Below are 17,184 nucleotides of genomic sequence, written 5' to 3' on the forward strand. Positions count from 1 at the left end.
CTACCTGGAGAAAAATGCTGAATAATAAACAGACTATGGCACCAGCAAGTTACATAGCAAGCTCAAGTATTTCAGAACAGGTTTTAAATTCAGGAAGAGGGCAGGAGGACCTCTGCTGAACAAACTGATCAGATTCAAGAACTTCACTTTACTTGGGTCCTTGCTAAGTCTACCTACCTACTCTTTTTTAAACATAACTGGGAACATACTAATAACACTGGTGTGCACACTCTATTTTTCAATTAACAATTGAAGATTATTTCCTATTAGCACATACAGATCCACCTCATTCACTTAAGGGCTGCATAATGTTTCACTGTAAATGAGGTGAAGTTGCTTAATCATATCCGACTCTTTCTGACCCCATAGATTGTAGCCTGCCAGGCTCCTCTGTCCATGGGATTTTCCAAGCAAGAATACTGAAGTGGACTGCCATTTCCTTTTCCGTTTCACTGTAGGAATACACCAAATGCATTTTCATCCAGTACTCTACTGATAAACATTTAGGTGCTTCCCAGTCTTCTATAACTAAACAATGCTGTCATGAACATCCTTAAAACTCACAATCTACCCATGAGCCAAACAAGCTCAAAGACTTTGTTTCTAAGCCCTTAGTAGATCAGAATCTGTGAAGAGGAGGGGAAAGGGTTGCTAGAGGAAGGTGGCCTAAGGAAGGAGACATGAAAATTCTAGAAAGTAGACACAAGAATTAAAGAAGCAAAACAAGCTGGGCTATTTAGCAAAAGGATTGAACAGTCCAATATAGCACAGAAGGCTTTCAAGATACAACAACTGACATTCAGAAAGCCACTCAGTCATGAAGAAAGGAACTTAAATCTCTTCTACATGCTCAAAGAAGGCAGGAGAGTGTGAAAATCCATTTTAGAATTATTTATATTTATACAAATACAAATAATTTGTATAATTGAATAATATATACAAATTTTATAATTCATCTAAAAGTATTAATCTAAGGAAAGGGTCAGCACTTGAAGGAACAAATGTCAAGTACTTACGTCCTACACACCCTAACCCAGAGAGTGAGAGTATTTTTATACAAAAATTGATTTCATTTTGGGGAAGAAAGGAGGGCAGGCAAAGCCTGTAAAAAATACAGAAGATGGGCTCTTGAAAGAGGTAGAAAATATTATGTCTCTTGATAACACTCAGGAGAGCCTTTGTCCTACTCTGTTGGAGCAATCTGATGAGTATCTCTTACTTTGACAACAGCTTATGCTGGGAAGAAGAATGTTTTTTGATATGGGAGGAAAAGGCTATTCTTTTTTTTTTTTTTCTAATTTTATTTTATTTTTAAACTTTACATAATTGTATTAGTTTTGCCAAATATCAAAATGAATCCGCCACAGGTATACATGTGTTCCCCATCCTGAACCCTCCTCCCTCCTCCCTCCCCATACCATCCCTCTGGGTCGTCCCAGTGCTCTATTCTTTAAACTGGCGTTTAGACCCAAAATCCAGGACTCTGGTGACCTGCAGAGATCTTTGGAGAGGACCTCCTCAGAAGGCTCCTGCCAACTTCCTTTAGCTCTCTTTGGCATAGGGCTCAGTTCTGACTAATTAAATAGAAGGTGGTGAACCTCTCCTGATGTGTTTGTTCTCAGAGGTGCTCCCATTCAACAACACTAGTAATGATAAACCATGAGTAATTACTAGCTTGTTGATGCAATTAGCAACACAAACATCAACATCCTGCTAAGTGCTTTATGCAGCTTGGTGGCATGTGAAATACAGACAAGAGTGCTGAGGTCAGAGTATAGATGAGGACCTAGGAGGTGGGATGGAGAATCTTTGCAGAAGAGGAAGACTGAGGAGAACAGCAGTTGAGGGCAAAGTAAGTAGGATGGGAGAGCGAGTTACAGTATGGAAAAGGAAAGCAATATCGGCAAGTTTTCAGGGGCTTTGAGGGCAGACCAACTGTTGGAAAACTATTTACAGAGGAGGCACCAGAGGGGGAAAAGAAGGGCACTTGTTTGAAAGGAGCTTAGCTCCCCATGTTTTGTGTTTCTATTTCCCATTTATAGCTAGGGCCTTGGAAAATAATCATATCCTTCAATCTGATCTAAAAATTTAAAGATCAGATCACAGAATAACGGAACTAGAAGGATCTCAGCAGGAACAGAGTGAAATGCTCAGATGAAACACTTCAGCGAGAAACCAAAACAAAAGTATTTCCTGAAACTGAGGTTGAGTTGTAGGTCATGGGTCTCAAGACCCTCATCAGGTCTGCAGTCTTCATAGAGTTTTTTTGTTTTTTCAGCTCAATGCTAATGACTGTCCAGAGGACCTCCTAAACCAAGCCTGCTATGCACATGTTCATTTCAGACAGGATGGTGAAGGGGTCCCCTCCACGCCCTGGTACCACCACCCCAGTTCGATGAAGATGGTTGCCTGCAACAACTACCACCACACGGACTTGACATAAATTCAGCCTATCACTAGCAACAAAAACAGGTTACAACATAAAAAAAGGCTGTCTTGTGGCTCTTCTCCAGCTTCAAGTATCCTCTCCAAGTGTTCCCTAGTAACCAGTAAACTCAGGGAGTACTTACAGACAATGGAGCCGACAGAACCCACTCGGTACTGAGTGCCCGACAAGGAAGCCATAGCTTTGGATGCATTCCGTGCCACCATATCCTAGGAGCGGGAGATCATTAAAGTGAGAAAGAATGGACTCTGAAGCCAGACATTCCTCAGCTGTTCTGTACTGCAGTGGATTGGAAGATTCCCGAACCCCCACCCCCCAACCCCTCCCCACCACCCAAAGTTCCCTTCTGGTCTCCTTCTTTCCCATCTGACCAGAGCCAAGGCCTAACTATAAAGTGAGAGAAATGGAATGGTTCCTCCAACTCCTTCTATCACATCCTCAGTTCTTTATTTCCAGTTTGGGGCCAGGGTAAGGAGAGAGGTGGAAGAAGGCCAGATAAGTGCTCTGAAAACAGGTGTATTGTAAACTCAAGTTGGGGTGCTGTATTGCAGCTCTTTGCAGATCTGGAGGGCTGTTCACCAGCCCATTAGAAATCTAGTAAAGGCATCACCATGTTCACCTAACCTGAGGGAAGGGAATGTCATGTTCATGAAGACAAGGGAAGGGCAAGTATGTTCAAGCGAAAACCTTTTAAGAGTTTGGGTGTTCTCAGAGTGGAGGTGGAGAAAGGGCCATCATATATGGATGTGCCCTACACAGAGGACCTGCTTGAGACCAAAGTCTAGACCACACCTAGTCATAAGCCCTGTAGCTGTGACCCCTGGCAGAGGGGCACACTCAAGCAAACCAGCAGAGAAAGAGAGGCCTGCAGTCACTCTGCAGGTGTCAGGCCCACTCCAATGAGTTTACCCTAAGTGTCTGCTCACATCCTGGGGTGAATCACTGCATGTGGTACAGAGCACCCCTGGGCTGTGGCCTGCACCCTACTTAAATTCTACCACACCCCGAGTGAGGAGCACCTCCCCCTTGGACACCACAATGCCGTCCACAGTTCTTGACAAGCAGTGGATCTGCAATACATTTTGGTCAGAAAGACAAGTGAGAAGGAAAAACAGCATCCAGTGTGGATCTTGGAACTCACAGCAAACACAGAAATAAGGAGGATCATCTTCTTCCTGTTCCCAGTAGGCCTGATGGCACATTGCAGAGAAGAGAGAGAGAACACTGGGCCCTTCTGGAAACAAGCCCAGCTTCTGGACTTTCTCTACAAAGCTCGAGAACCACCACTGTAGCAGCACGCAGAGGAAACACATATACCACTTACCAGTTCATCAGCATCCGGGACTCTGCTAGTTGTGTAGCCATATGGATACATCACCAGCTGCGAGTAGCTGTGCAGGTCGATGAGGCATTTGAAGTCCCCATGATTTGTAATGAAATCTGCCACCGATTTCACCTCCACTTCTGAATGGGCATGGAGTCCATGATACGTATCAGAGCAAGGGTCGTTACTGGTTCCCACTCCTGTGGGGAGTGACCCAAGCAGAAACGTTAACCCATGGGCTATGGAAACAGAAATGCAGGATTCTCCACCCAGAGGAGAGGCAGAAAGCGTGCACAGGCCGCTGCTGGCTGCCCTGAGAATCTAGTCCTCAATGTGTATATATTGTGGGGAGGGTGTGGAAGTGGGGTGCTGAATCTGCCAGTGTTGAGCAGGAAAACTGATAACTCCTTTAATGGATAGAGTTGACCTTGTACTGTATCACCAACAATTAATGTCATATTTTACAGAGTAATTAATATGTATTCTTGATAATTAATATGAATACTAATTAATAATGAAAATGACTCCATTTATTCTCCAACTAATTCTCTTGGTTCAGATCTTAATGGCCAAGTGCTGCCAAAAATAATCCATTGTTGTGGCTAAAATCTCTTGATTATTTGACAGATATTTAAAATTATTGCCTTCTATATTACCTCACAATATAGCCCCCTAAGGTATCTGACATGTATGTGAAAGCATCCCTGTTGTGACTTAGCTTTGATGCCCTCAATTGCCACATTTTTATCAGCTCCTTTCCCACAGTCACATTATTTTTCCCCCAATGGTTTGTGTGGTATTTCTACACAAGTAAGAAAATTAAAACCATTACATTAAAACATCACATCAAAAGCAAAACATCAGTACAGCTGTGGAACAGTGAAAGAGAACCACCAGAATTTGGAATTGAAAAGTGAGTTTAGATCCTAAATCCTATCAACCGTATGCTCTTGAGATTGTCGCTGAGCTTCCATTGTCCCATTTCCAATAAGAAAACTCACTCTCTAGGTCAGAAGAATAAATAAGATAATATATGGGAAGCTATATAGCATATAGTTGGCACTACTGTGGGGGTGATTTTTAAATAGCTGGAACTCAGAATCCACGTCTCCTAATTCTCATTTTCGTTCCGTAACATCAAAGGGCAGAGGTTCATATTAATACATCTAAGGGTAAACTGCTATAGTTTAATCTTCACAACGTCATCCTGCCTGTTGGGGTAATAGTGCTAATTGCTCTCTTCTGTTACCACCAAGAGCCCTTCCACCATTCAGTAACTTGCCCAGGAACCAGGATGGCCAGGTAGAAGGTCAGCTCATGGATTTGTATAAGATAGAATAGTTTTAAAGATAATAGTGTTCTCTCAGGAGGACAGAAACTGCTCAGTCATTCCCTTTCAAAATTACACTGAACAATAATATAGAGTGATACACAGAATAAGGGATTTGCCCAGTTTCTCAGTGAACCAGCAATGGAGATAGCCTACAAACCAGTTCCCTCACTGCCAGCTCAGAGACCTAAGGACAAGGCTACCCAGAGGTATCAGGATTTAACAACTGTCTCCCCCACCTACCTCCAAAATGAGAATCCCAATTTCTATTTGGATCAGCACCAATGCAGGTGCTTCTAGGATTTACAGACCGTGTCTTCCTCCATAATCGGTTCTGAAAAATTCATCAAGGAAGAAACAGCATTCAGAGATGGGTCCGGGCACAGAAGAGGTAAAGCTTTTCTTTGGGGGGGCCTATGATAGAGATGGCACCATAGATGGGGCGAGCTGCCTGAGTCCTGGAGGCAACTTCAGAGATTTGAAGGATCATCGGGGTTTCAGCCTTCTCTAACTGCAGAGTCTCCTCTCCTTCCCCAGAAGGGAGAATTAGCCTCCTGATCGGGAGAAAAGGACTTCCCCAAAATGACCTGATGCCACCTGAATCCACTGAATAATTTAGGGCTTCAGTCAAAGTGGAACAAATGGACATTATCGGCCTCAATGATAACTGACGTGATAGCAAGTGCACAGCAACTATTGAACCCTTGCCTAAAAAACTGACCTGACTCCAATCGAGCATCTAGATCTGACCGCAAGTGAACAGGAAACACAGGGGATGAGGGAATAAATTAAATGGCACAGAACAAAGAAGTCATCAGGCAAATTCAGAATGTGACACATTTTACATGACAATTTACTTGGGTTTCTCCAACAAATGAATGACATTCTAAAAGACATGTGGGGGTAGGGTAGGGATGGGGAAGACGTTGTATAATTTAAAAGCCTGCATAGTTGTAACAACCAAATACAGGTACAGACCTTATCTGGATCCTAATTTCAACAAATTGACTCAAAAGACATTTTAAAGATAATTAGGGATATTAGATGATATTGAAAAACTTCCATCCAATTTTTTTACTGTTGATAGTGGTGGTGTTTTAATTATCATCAACTAGAGATGAAGATGGCAACCCACTCCAGTGTTCTTGCCTGGAGAATCCCAGGGACGGGGGAGCCTGATGGGCTTCCATCTATGGGGTCACACAGAGTCGGACACGACTGAAGTGACTTAGCAGCAGCAGCAGCAGAGATGAAGACTAAAGAAGTTTTGAATGAAGTAACCTGATGTCTGGGATTTGCTTTAAAATACATCAGAAAAAAAAATATGTAGGAGGGAAAGAAATGAAAAGAAGATAGGTAAAGTGTTGATAATTGCTCAAGATCCATAATAGGAAGTTCATTAGACGATTCTTTATAAGAAAAAAAACATACCCTGGTAACCCTCAGCCCAGAGAATGACTGGAAAATGAGACCCCCCAAGGAAGCTCCTAAAGTGCACATTTTATGGAATTTTTATTTAAGGTCATAGATAAAGGTCTATGCAGTCACAAAGCAAGGAAATCAACAAACAGGTCTTAACTCCAAGCCCAGCCCATCTGTCAGTATTACTCACGTGAGTATGAGTGTACACATATCCATCAGGATTGGCCACCGGCAACAAGAATATATCCATTTTCTCCAAGATGGAGGTGATGACTAGATCTCTCCCATAATCACATGCAATCTAAGCAAAGACAACATGCTTGTCAGCTATGTCTTTGCAGGCTGGGTTGCTAGATCTAAGTCAGAGTATCTTCCCCAGATGCCCAGCTCCTAGAACAGCATCTACCCTCTGGCAGTCTCCCTGCCACCCTTGTAGGTGCAGCTCTCTGCAAAGCCCACGGAGCACTTCAAAATCTGAGGGAACATGGCTACCTGATGACATCAACTTCAATGAGTCCTGGGCTGCCTGGTTTATTCTTCCTTCCAGGGGGTAGGAGCAGGGGAAGGGAGAACCACACATCATAATAGTTATTAGGAATATGAGCCCCTGTGCTAGGGTTGGGGAAGATGGATCCTCCACTCGCACCACCCCTCCTCCCTGGAACTGGCTTCAACTAGACTTTCCAGAGGGACAGAGCATGGAGATAGCATGAGGTCCCTGAGGGCCAGGAGAGCCTGAAAGGGACTGAAGGTAAAAATTATCTGAGCCTTGCTGCTGAGCAGGACTGACTATGTGTCAGTGTTTCAGGGCCACCTCTACAGCTCATTAGTATGCTCACTGCTATGAGCGGACATTGCCATTTAGCTAAACTATGAGGCTGACTGTGGGGCTCTGATCTTTTGTTTCTCCAATTTGAAAAGACTCCCCCAGCCTATTGTTCCTGTGAGAGTACCCTCCTAACCTACCACATCCCACCCCCTCCCAGGTACAGCTGCATAGTACAGTACAGGGCACCCCTGGCCCTGCAGAATGCTGGGCTAATACTAGGCGACATGACCTTTCTCGCAGTCCAGATTGCTGTGGCCGATGAGATCCACTCCCGGGCATGGATGCCTGCATTCAGCCAAATGGCCGGGCGCTGCCTGCCTTTTCCAGTGCTGAACTGGAAGGAAAAAGAGGCCAGAAAATTACCCTTCTGTCTGGCTGTGTGTCTACTCACCTCTCCTCTCCTCTTCCCAGTTCGCCCCTATTCATTTAAACCATTTAAGATCATTCAGAGGCCAAATGTTCCTGAGGGCACCATCCATTTATCAGGCTTCTCCAGGTCGAGGAGCTTAATTGACTGGCAGGGCCGAATTGCAGCACCACAGCTCCAGGCAGCTTGAACCACTCCAAGGTTGGAAGCAAATGGGAAGGGGAAACAACTGCTATTGTGAATTATAATTTCAGTGTGATTAGAGATAATATTATGTCTCTTAAATGGACTTCCTGGTGGCTCAGATGGTAAAGCGTCTGCCTACAATGCAGGAGACCTGGGTTCAATCCCTGGGTCAGGAAGATCTCCTGGAGAAGGAAATGGCAATCCACTCCAGTATTCTTGCCTGGAAAATCCCATGGATGGAGGAACCTGGTAGGCTACAGTTCATGGGGTCACAAAGAGTCGGACATGACTGAGTGACTTCACTTTCACTTTATGTCTCTTGAATGACCTCAAATGGTATCTCAACAGAGAGGTACACAAAAGTGCATGAACCAGCCTGTTCTAGCTGATGCCATAAATGAAATCAGTTTTAAAATGAGGAAGGGGGGTTCACTATTGCTTACTGCATGAAATGAATTCTGACTGCTCCCTTTTAGTGTTGGGTCCCCTTGGGTCAGAGCTTGGTGCTAATGAAGCAAAGGTCTCCATCAGTTGGCAAATAATCTAAATTTATGTAGATTATTTGACAGCAACCAGCTCAAAGGCAGGGCTTCTCCCACTGGTAATTTCACCATTGCTGTAAGCCTGGATCCCTCAGGACCTGTATGGATCTAAGGGTTTGACAAATTCTAGGCACCATCACTTGTTCCATGGTTTATATCTCCAAATTCCTTTTTATTCATTTGGCTGGATTATTTATGTAATTTATGTCACTGCCATAAATTCTTTGCCTCTTTTGCCAATATAGACCTAAAATCTGTTAGAAATATCTGGAAATTAGGCTTGATGTAGCCAAGGATCATAGACTGGGCTTAAAATTACACCAACCTCAAAATTACCGTCCTAGATTGCTTTTCCAATAAGTACCCCTAAAAAGCAGAATGGAATTTTTAGACCCATCCCAATTTGTCTTCATATTTACAGAAGATGGGAATGGAGGGAAAAGACTGTGGCCAATCTGAAAGCTTTCTGAAACACTAACCACCTCCCACTTCTTTCATTTTTAAGTTTTATTAGTTTTCTTGGCTGCCCTGGGTCTTCATTGCTGTGCATGGGCTTTCTCTAGCTGTGGTGACTTCTCTTGCTGCAGAGCAAGGCTCTAGGGCTCACGGGCTTCAGCAGTTGCAGGCTCAGTAGCTGTGGCACACAGGCTCTAGAGCGTCGGCTCGGTAGTTGTGGTGCACGGGCTTAGTTGCCCCTTAGCTTGTGGAATCTTCTTGGACCAGGGATTGAACCCAGGTCCCCTGCATTGGCAGGTGGATTCTTAACCACTGGACCACCAGGGAAGTCCACTCACCTCTTCCTGATCCTGCCTTTCAGCCAAAACTTGGAAAGGGATGTGCTCCTTCTAACTCCATTCGCAACAAGCAGAAGCAGGGGACCCTGTGTCAGAACAACTTCTAACCCGAGCAGAGGTGTCCCCACCTCACCCTCCTCCCTGAAGTCAAGGAGGTCCTTACAATCTGCCTCTTTCAAAAGTGTGAGGGCTGAGTCCTAGACACAAGGAACCAGGAGCCTGAGTCCAGTCGGGCTCTTCAAGGTACATGGAGCCTCACCTTCAGGACATACATCAACCGGTTCTCAAATGAATGCCCAATCTTCACTGCGCTTACCAAGTGAGGATAAGATTTGACAATGCTGTCCATCTCTTTGTGAATCTGAAGTGTGAAAAAGTAAACACAGGGGCATTTAAAAAATTTGTTCAGCTCTAGATGGGTATCTGTGAACTTTATTTTGTTGATCTTAATGATTTTTTTATAGTCCCCTAACCTTGGGGTTGACAATATGAAATGCTTAATATTAAGCAACTGCCTAAGAATCCATGTCTATGATTTTCTAGAGAAAAACACATTTGTCCACAAAATTATAGTCCGTTAAATGAGAGTAGAAACACGTATACAAATACTGCTTCAAAAGTGTGGCCCTTTGCACTATACTAGTCTAGGCTGTATATTGTCACCCTGCTTATTAAGTTATATGCAGAGTACATCATGAGAAACGCTGGGCTGGATGAAGCACAAGCTGGAATCAAGATTGCTGGGAGAAATATCAATCACCTCAAATATGCAGATTACACCACCCTTATGGCAGAAAGCAAAGAGGAACTGAAGAGCCTCTTAATGAAAGTGAAGGAGACTGAAAAAGCTGGCTTAAAACTCAACATTCAAAATAACTAAGATCAAGACACCCAGTCCCAACACTTCATGGCAAACAGATAGGGAAACAATGAAAACAGCAACAGACTTTATCTTCTTGGGCTCCAAAATCACTGCAGAAGGTGACTGCAGCCATGAAATTAAAAGATGTTTGCTCCTTGGAAGAAAAGCTATGACCGACTTGCTGCTGCTGCTGCTAAGTCACTTCAGTCGTGTCCGACTCTGTGCGACCCCATAGACGGCAGCCCACCAGGCTCCCCCGTCCCTGGGATTCTCCAGGCAAGAATACTGGAGTGGGTTGCCATTTCCTTCTCCGATGCATGAAAGTGAAAAGTGAAAGTGAAGTCGCTCAGTCGTGTCTGACTCTTTGCGTCCCCATGGACTGCAGCCCACCAGGCTCCTCCATCCATGGGGTTTTCCGGGCAAGAGTACTGGAGTAGGGTGCCATTGCCTTCTCCGATGACCGACCTAGACAGCATATTAAAACCCAGAGACATTACTTTGCCAACAAAGGTCCATCTTGTCAAAGCTATGGTTTTTCCAGTAGTCATGTATGGATTGAGTTGGACCACAAAGAAAGCTGAGTGCCAAAGAATTAATGCTTTTGAACTATGGTATTGCAGAAGACTCTTGAGAGTCCCTTGGACTTCAAGGAGATCAAACCAGTCAATCCTAAAGGAAATCAGTCCTGAATATCCATCGGAAGGACTGATGCTAAAGCTGAAGCCCTAATACTTTGGCCACATGATGAGAAGAACTGACTCATTTGAAAAGACCCTGATGCTGGGAAAGATTGAAGGCAGGAGGAGAAGGGGACAACAGAGGACCAGATGGTTGGATGGCATCAAGAACTCAATGGACATGAATTTGAGCAAGCTCCGGAAGTTGGTGAAGGACAGGGAAGCCTGGCATGCTACAGTCCATGGGGTCACAAAGAGACAGGAGTTAGCAACTGAACTGAAGTGAGTCTAGATAACCACCTAGGGCCCCATTTAGCCAAGATTCTTGAAAGAACTCCCCTCCTTTTTTTTCATCACTTTTCCCATCAGTTAGGAAGAAAATTCAGCATGTACTATAAATATGTATAATACCACACAAGTATATTATGTACATTATAAAACAAAAAATAGAAACAAAAGTTGTTACATTAATAATAAATTCAAATATATGTAGAAATATAAATAGAAATTGCAACAGTTTATTCCTCCATTCCAGTGGACTATCTTGCTTACACCCCACTGTACAAGCACTCCACTTTGGAAGTGATTCTTCTAAAGACTTTGATCTCTCAATTGAAGAGCTGTAACAAAACAAGGTTATGAATGCTTTTATTTGCCTTCAGGGATAAAAAAAAAAGGGTTTGCTTTAAATGGAATTCATCCACCTTAGTTGTTCAAACTTTTTGAGGGCTGAAATAAAGAAATAAATGAATTTATATTTAGACCTTAAATTTGAAAGAAGGAGCTTTACAGAGAAGGAAAGTGTGCAATCAATACAGAATAAAATCAAGCTTAAAGGGTTTATCAGACTTGCAGTCATTATGGCAGACTGAGCAAGAAACTCGCTCTCAAATATATAGGCAAGCCAGATAAAATACTATGAAAATGAGTCCCAGACAAATTTAAAAGCCAAAAAAAAAAAAAGGAAAAATTGTGCCAGAAATGAAGAGAGAGCAAGCTAACAGAGTACAGGACAAAAGGTGAAGCCCCAGGGCTAGATATCCGTCTTAGGTTCTGAGGGTTTACAGCAACCAGGAAGAGGAGTAGAGGGCAAAGGACCCTGCCTGGAGCAAGGAGCAAGTTCCAACTTGAGAGCTGGAAAGTGGTAATTATGGCCATGAAAAGGGCCTGGAAACTCTACCCACCGACCCTAGAAAGTGGAGCAAAAGCCAGATGCCTGCCTGAAGTTATGAGAGGAGAGTTACTCAGGAAAAGTTAAAACAACAAGCTGTGTCCAGACATGGGGTTGCAAATTCACAGTGCCAACACAAGGGGAAAGCTTACCCACAACAATAACAAAAGTAACTGCCACCACAACAATACGCACACAGGGTCTTAAATTAGAAACCCTGGCAGAAACAAACAGGAAATTCCCTTTAGAGACCTAAGAAGGTTCAAGTGATTGTGGGATATGTGCTTGTAAAAGCTGTTTTTACAAAGAACTGAATACGAGTAGCCTTCTGCTGCAAGCCAGATGACAATGATACCTCAAGTCAGAGAACAAAATTGAGTGGATAGGAACGTGAGGATCCTGCAGCAGTCAGGTGAGGGGATGGTGTTTCCAGAATCTTGGGTGACATTTGCAACCTGTTAGCTCAGCTCGGGAGTGCCCCGTGTTAATGAGGCTATCGTCACGGGCTGGATCCCTGTGTGGGCCTCAGCTCCATTTTCGTCCATGGCCCTGGACTGAACTCCTGACTTTATCCAGCTGTTTTGCAGATGTATGTCAGTGGTCACAAGAGGGATCAAGGGGCAGTGTGGCCAAGTGTACACAATAAACAAAGCTACTGACAATCCTGGGAAAGAAGTGGAAAAAAAGCTTGGGGAAAAAACCTCATCTGAAAGAAAAATAATTCAAAGTATATGCCTCATGAAAAGCATGCCAGGAACTCTATCTTTGGATATATATTCAGCCATAGGAAACAAAATACCAGTTTAGATTTGGGGTTTGTTCCTGAGTTAGTAGAGAATTTCCAGACTAAGGAAAAAAACATTAGGGGCCTAAGAAAACCATAGGCTACGTGATTCAGTTCCATTCCAGTCCTTCTTGGTTCTTCAAATTCCAATATTACATTAAATTATTCTGCTCCAAATTTCTTATTTGAAGGGTTGGCTTACCTTGAAAGTCATTTATATAAGTGATTTCTAACTAAACACAGCACCAACATGTATTATGGAACAAATACACATTATAAGTAGTCATGATAAATGAGTGGAAATATTTGGTTAACCTTGGAAATAATCACTTGTCTATTTGCCTGGGATAAGTAACACTTTAATCTGGGTGAATAAAGTACAGGGATTCTGGTGGAATATAACAAGGTTGAATTACGAGGACTGAAAATGGTTGCAATTACTTCATGGTTTTCTTTGAGGGGTTGCTTAAGAAAAGAAGGATGCATGTGGGAGTAAATGTTCAGTTTGCATTTCACTCTGCTCTTAGGAGATAAACAACCCAAGAATCAGAAAGAAACTGAAGTGTACACATTTTAACCCCTCATTGTAGGCGTACTGTACTAGGGACTAACACCTCCTGGAAGTAAGGAGAGGGGTTACAAAACCCAAAAGGCCAATGATCTGATCTTCACCTGCTTTGAAATACTTACATCTTCCAGGGTGTGATAGGCCCCATAGTTAAAGCAATTATTGCTCAGTTCTTGACGTACATTGCGTTGTAGCTGTTGGTGTTCACTATCTAAAACGTTCTGAAACAGACATGGCAACATTACAAAGTGATTCTCTGGGGGCAGAGGTTCATGTTGTTTCCACTCTTCCTTGGGATATGGGCTGGCCAAGATGGCAGCACCCTCAGCACACATATCAAGCAGCACAAACGTCAAGGTATAAAAGGGGGTCAGATTTCTTCCCCGTATCTATAAAATCTTACTTCTTGGAGCCCAACGTACAACACCTCATTCAAAACTCACTTTCTCCCTGGAAGCAACATATGTGCCATTTGGTTATTCTATACTATGAATTCTCTAGACGTCAGCCTGCATCTGGTATCCAGTGCCTCTGAAATACCCAGCTTGGGAAACCATTCAGAAACAAAGAAATTCTTACAACCACTCCTACTTTGAAGGCTCCTGGCAGATGTCTGTGACATGTGAGGATGATTAATAAGCTCACAGCTGCTCACACCATCAGGAAACTCCCAGGCCAAATCACCAATTAGCCCACAACCCACCTCGGTGAAGGAGAGAACGTGAGCCAGACACTGTCCTGCTGTTCAAATACAGCTCGTGAGGCTGGTGTCTGACTTGGGCAGTGACGCTGACTCTGCTAGGGGCTGCTGGTAACATTCTCCCTTTCACCAACCACGCTTATTATTTATTTTTGCCCATGCCACATGGCATGAGGGATCTTAGTTCCCTGATCAGGGATTGAACTTCTCCCCCTTGCAATGTAAGTGTGAAGCCACTGGACCAGCAAATAATTCTCAAAGGATATTTTTTATGACTGGCCTTCAGCACCTCCCCACCAGCACACATTCTATTCTTCCCTCTTGACTTCAAATAAAAAAAAAGAGACTTAATACTTGTGAGATAGCTATGACATACCATGCACTGTTAGATATTTTATGTACATTTAAGCACTTAATCTCAATTAATCGTATGAAGTAGATATAACTATTACCATTTTACTGATGAAGGAACAGAGTCTCAAGAGGGTAACAGTTTGTCTGAAATTACACAGCTAGTAGTTAGCAAAATCAGGATCTGGATCCAGATCTGACTGGTTTGCCATGTAAGCCCTTTCTAGCACAACATGTTCCTCTAACAAGTCACTGCACTTTACTTCCATATACCTCAATGTCTTTATCTGTTCAATGGAGAAGAATGAGGCCAGAACTTGAAAATGTTCCAAGTCCACTCTGGCTACTTGGTCCTATGCAAGACCAGTGGAGGGACCTTGGCCTACCCACCTGCAGGTCTTCAATAGCCACTGAGTACTCTAAGCCATGGTCCTCCAGGAAGGATTTGACTTCCTGCAGACTGAAAGAAGGGACCAGGACATCTGCAGGATGACCGAGGGTAGAGGGAGATTTCCACAAGTCGAGCTGAGGAGAAAAGAAGTAAAACCAGGTTAAAGGATAGTTCAGGTAAAAAGCACAAAGAACTCATTCTTCTAGAACAACTGCCAAAAGCCTGGGTGGTCCCTGAGAAGCTGAGTTCTGCACAAGGGCAAACTTCTGCCATTGCAGTTTTATCTGGTCAGGCCTGCCCAGCAGGCAACACATGGCAAAGCTCAAGGAGTGACAAGTCAATGGCAGAAAGATGAAGCCCTCTGCTAAGGACCCCATCTCCCTGGAGAGCACTTCCCCACCAACTCTCTCCATTGTATAAAGACATGTTGATTAATATAGGATTATACACAGAAACTCTTCAGGAATAACAATGCCAGTGCTGCAAGAGTCTTCTCCCACCACGGTTAACTGATACTCAAGATAAAGAGAACTAGGTACCTTAAGGTTGTCTGAATTCACTAGCCGATTGAGTTTGCTGATCTCATCTTCATTTCTGATGTTAATTCTGAAAACTTGGTGCCTGGAGAAAGTGGGGGGAAAAAAAGCAAAAGATAATGGTAAAGCTTTCAGCTGGCAAATAAACCCCAGGCCTACTATCCCAGACATAATGAAAGGAAATGGTCTAGTCTTTGGTTATAATATATAGCCACTAAAAATAAGGCTACGTGGCAAATATGAAAAAGTGCTTATGGTATATAACTTTCAGGAAAATATTAAGTGAAAGAGCAGGACACAAAATTGTATGTATGCCATGACTGTAAGTATGGAAAAAGCAGATGCATTGGAAGAAAAACAGACAACGGAAATATAGCAAATGCTGACAGTGCTTATGTTCGGGTCATGGGATTATGGATGACTTACTTTTTTCCCCTCGTATCTGTTTTCTGTAATGTGGTCATATTACTTTATAATGAAAAACATATATATTTTGCAGAAAGGAATGTTCCTGAGCTACACGCAAAGCTAACTCAAGACACAAAGAGGCACTTCTTCACTGTCAAGGTCTAGGACTGAAACTGGCTGAATGTCCACGCTGGAAAGAGCAAGGAAAGAGAACAGACCTTCCATCCTGGGAGGGTTAGTTATTTTTCCTCTTACCAAAGAGGGGAGAGGCTGGGTGCTCTCCAGGCCCTTCCAGCTCCGGAATCCTACACAAATGCATGGTGCTGGGGCTGAATTTGGGATTCATCCCCCCAATGGGGCTCTGACAGGGCCCAGAAGGAAGCTGGCCAGTCCCAAGCCCCCCTTTGTTGTTCGTCCTGCACTTGTTTCCTATACATCATTTAGCTCCCGCGGCAGCAGCAGGGGTAGAGGCCCCCGAAGTCCTGTGTGTGGGTGGGAGAAGGCCAAGCCTGAAAAGCTGCCTTTGTGCTCTCAGCCGGCTCAGAGAGCCAGGGGAGCCATTAGGCCGTTGCTAGGTGACGGCCCGAATGAATCGGCACTCAACACTGTCACATGCGTCATCCCTTTGACACAAATGAATGCGGGAAGAGCTGCTGGAGACGGCTGTGGGCTGAAGGACCTGTTGACAGAGAAAATGGTTCTGTCACAGGGAGCTAAACGTGCAGCCTCACGTGGCAGATCAGCATCTCCTCATCAGAAAACCGGTCTAATCCGGATGAACTCTCAGAGCTTAACTTTGTTCTGGGAGCTTCTGGGGGGTCTCCAAGGGGTCTGGTCTAGCCTCTAGGGAGGTAAGGTCCGCTGCAGAGTTGCTTCCGTTGCAGGCAGCAGATTTGAAGGGAACGCCATTGCTGAAGCCTCACTTTCCCCCTGCTCATCTGGTCTCCACAGGGTCCTGGGAGGTGGGCAGCCAAATGCATCCCATGGGAGTCTCTGAGCCCACAGTGGAGAAGCCACTGGCTGGCAGGTATCAGCCCGAACCTGACAGACTTGCTACATATTGGACTGCAGCCCTGGGAAGATGGGAAATCAAACCACCATTTCCCTGATACAGGCAAGCAGCCTTGCAAAAGTAACAGGTTTAAGACAAAAGGGAAACCCTTCCTCCTAGCTGAGTACCAGGACCTATCTGTAGAACTCATGCTCTGTCACAACCTGTCCTCAATACTCCAGAAAAAGGGGCATCTTAAAAATGGGTGTTCTGCCTATTTGCAGGGCAGCAATGGAGACACAGATATAGAACAGACTTGTGGACACAGTGGGAGAAGTGGAGGGTAGGATGAATGGAGAGGGCAGCATGGAAACATACATTACCAAACGGAAAACAGACAGCCAGTGGGAATTTGTTGTTTGACACAGGGAGTTCAACCGGGACTGTGTGATAACCTAGAGGGGTGGGATGGGGAGGAGGCGGGGTGGAATGGGAGGGAGGTTCA

General features: G+C 44.0%; 1 protein-coding gene across 8 annotated transcripts in view; it reads right to left on the reverse strand.

Moving 5' to 3' along the window:
• LOC147373809 (carboxypeptidase A5) overlaps positions 1-17,184 on the reverse strand; it is a 91,764-nt gene that overhangs the window by 50,238 nt on the left and 24,342 nt on the right. For 4 of the 8 annotated variants that reach the window (XM_086395648.1, XM_086395657.1, XM_086395658.1 and 1 more), the window contains 9 exons: positions 15,284-15,365; positions 14,744-14,878; positions 13,425-13,523; positions 9,500-9,601; positions 7,581-7,685; positions 6,713-6,823; positions 5,344-5,434; positions 3,771-3,970; positions 2,571-2,655 (listed from right to left, as the gene is read on the reverse strand). In XM_086395648.1, coding sequence (XP_086251774.1) covers positions 2,571-2,655; positions 3,771-3,970; positions 5,344-5,434; positions 6,713-6,823; positions 7,581-7,685; positions 9,500-9,601; positions 13,425-13,523; positions 14,744-14,878; positions 15,284-15,365 — 1,010 coding nt within the window. Of the gene's footprint in view, positions 1-2,570; positions 2,656-3,770; positions 3,971-5,343; positions 5,435-6,712; positions 6,824-7,580; positions 7,686-9,499; positions 9,602-13,424; positions 13,524-14,743; positions 14,879-15,283; positions 15,597-17,184 lie in introns of those variants that run through there. The other 4 variants (XM_086395652.1, XM_086395647.1, XM_086395650.1 and 1 more) reach the window with 4 other exon arrangements.

Source organism: Bos grunniens, chromosome 4 (genome assembly GCF_055505025.1).
Source record: "Bos grunniens cultivar Pamir isolate PY7600 chromosome 4, Bosgru_T2T1.0, whole genome shotgun sequence".
In the NCBI taxonomy this organism is placed as follows: domain Eukaryota; kingdom Metazoa; phylum Chordata; class Mammalia; order Artiodactyla; family Bovidae; genus Bos; species Bos grunniens.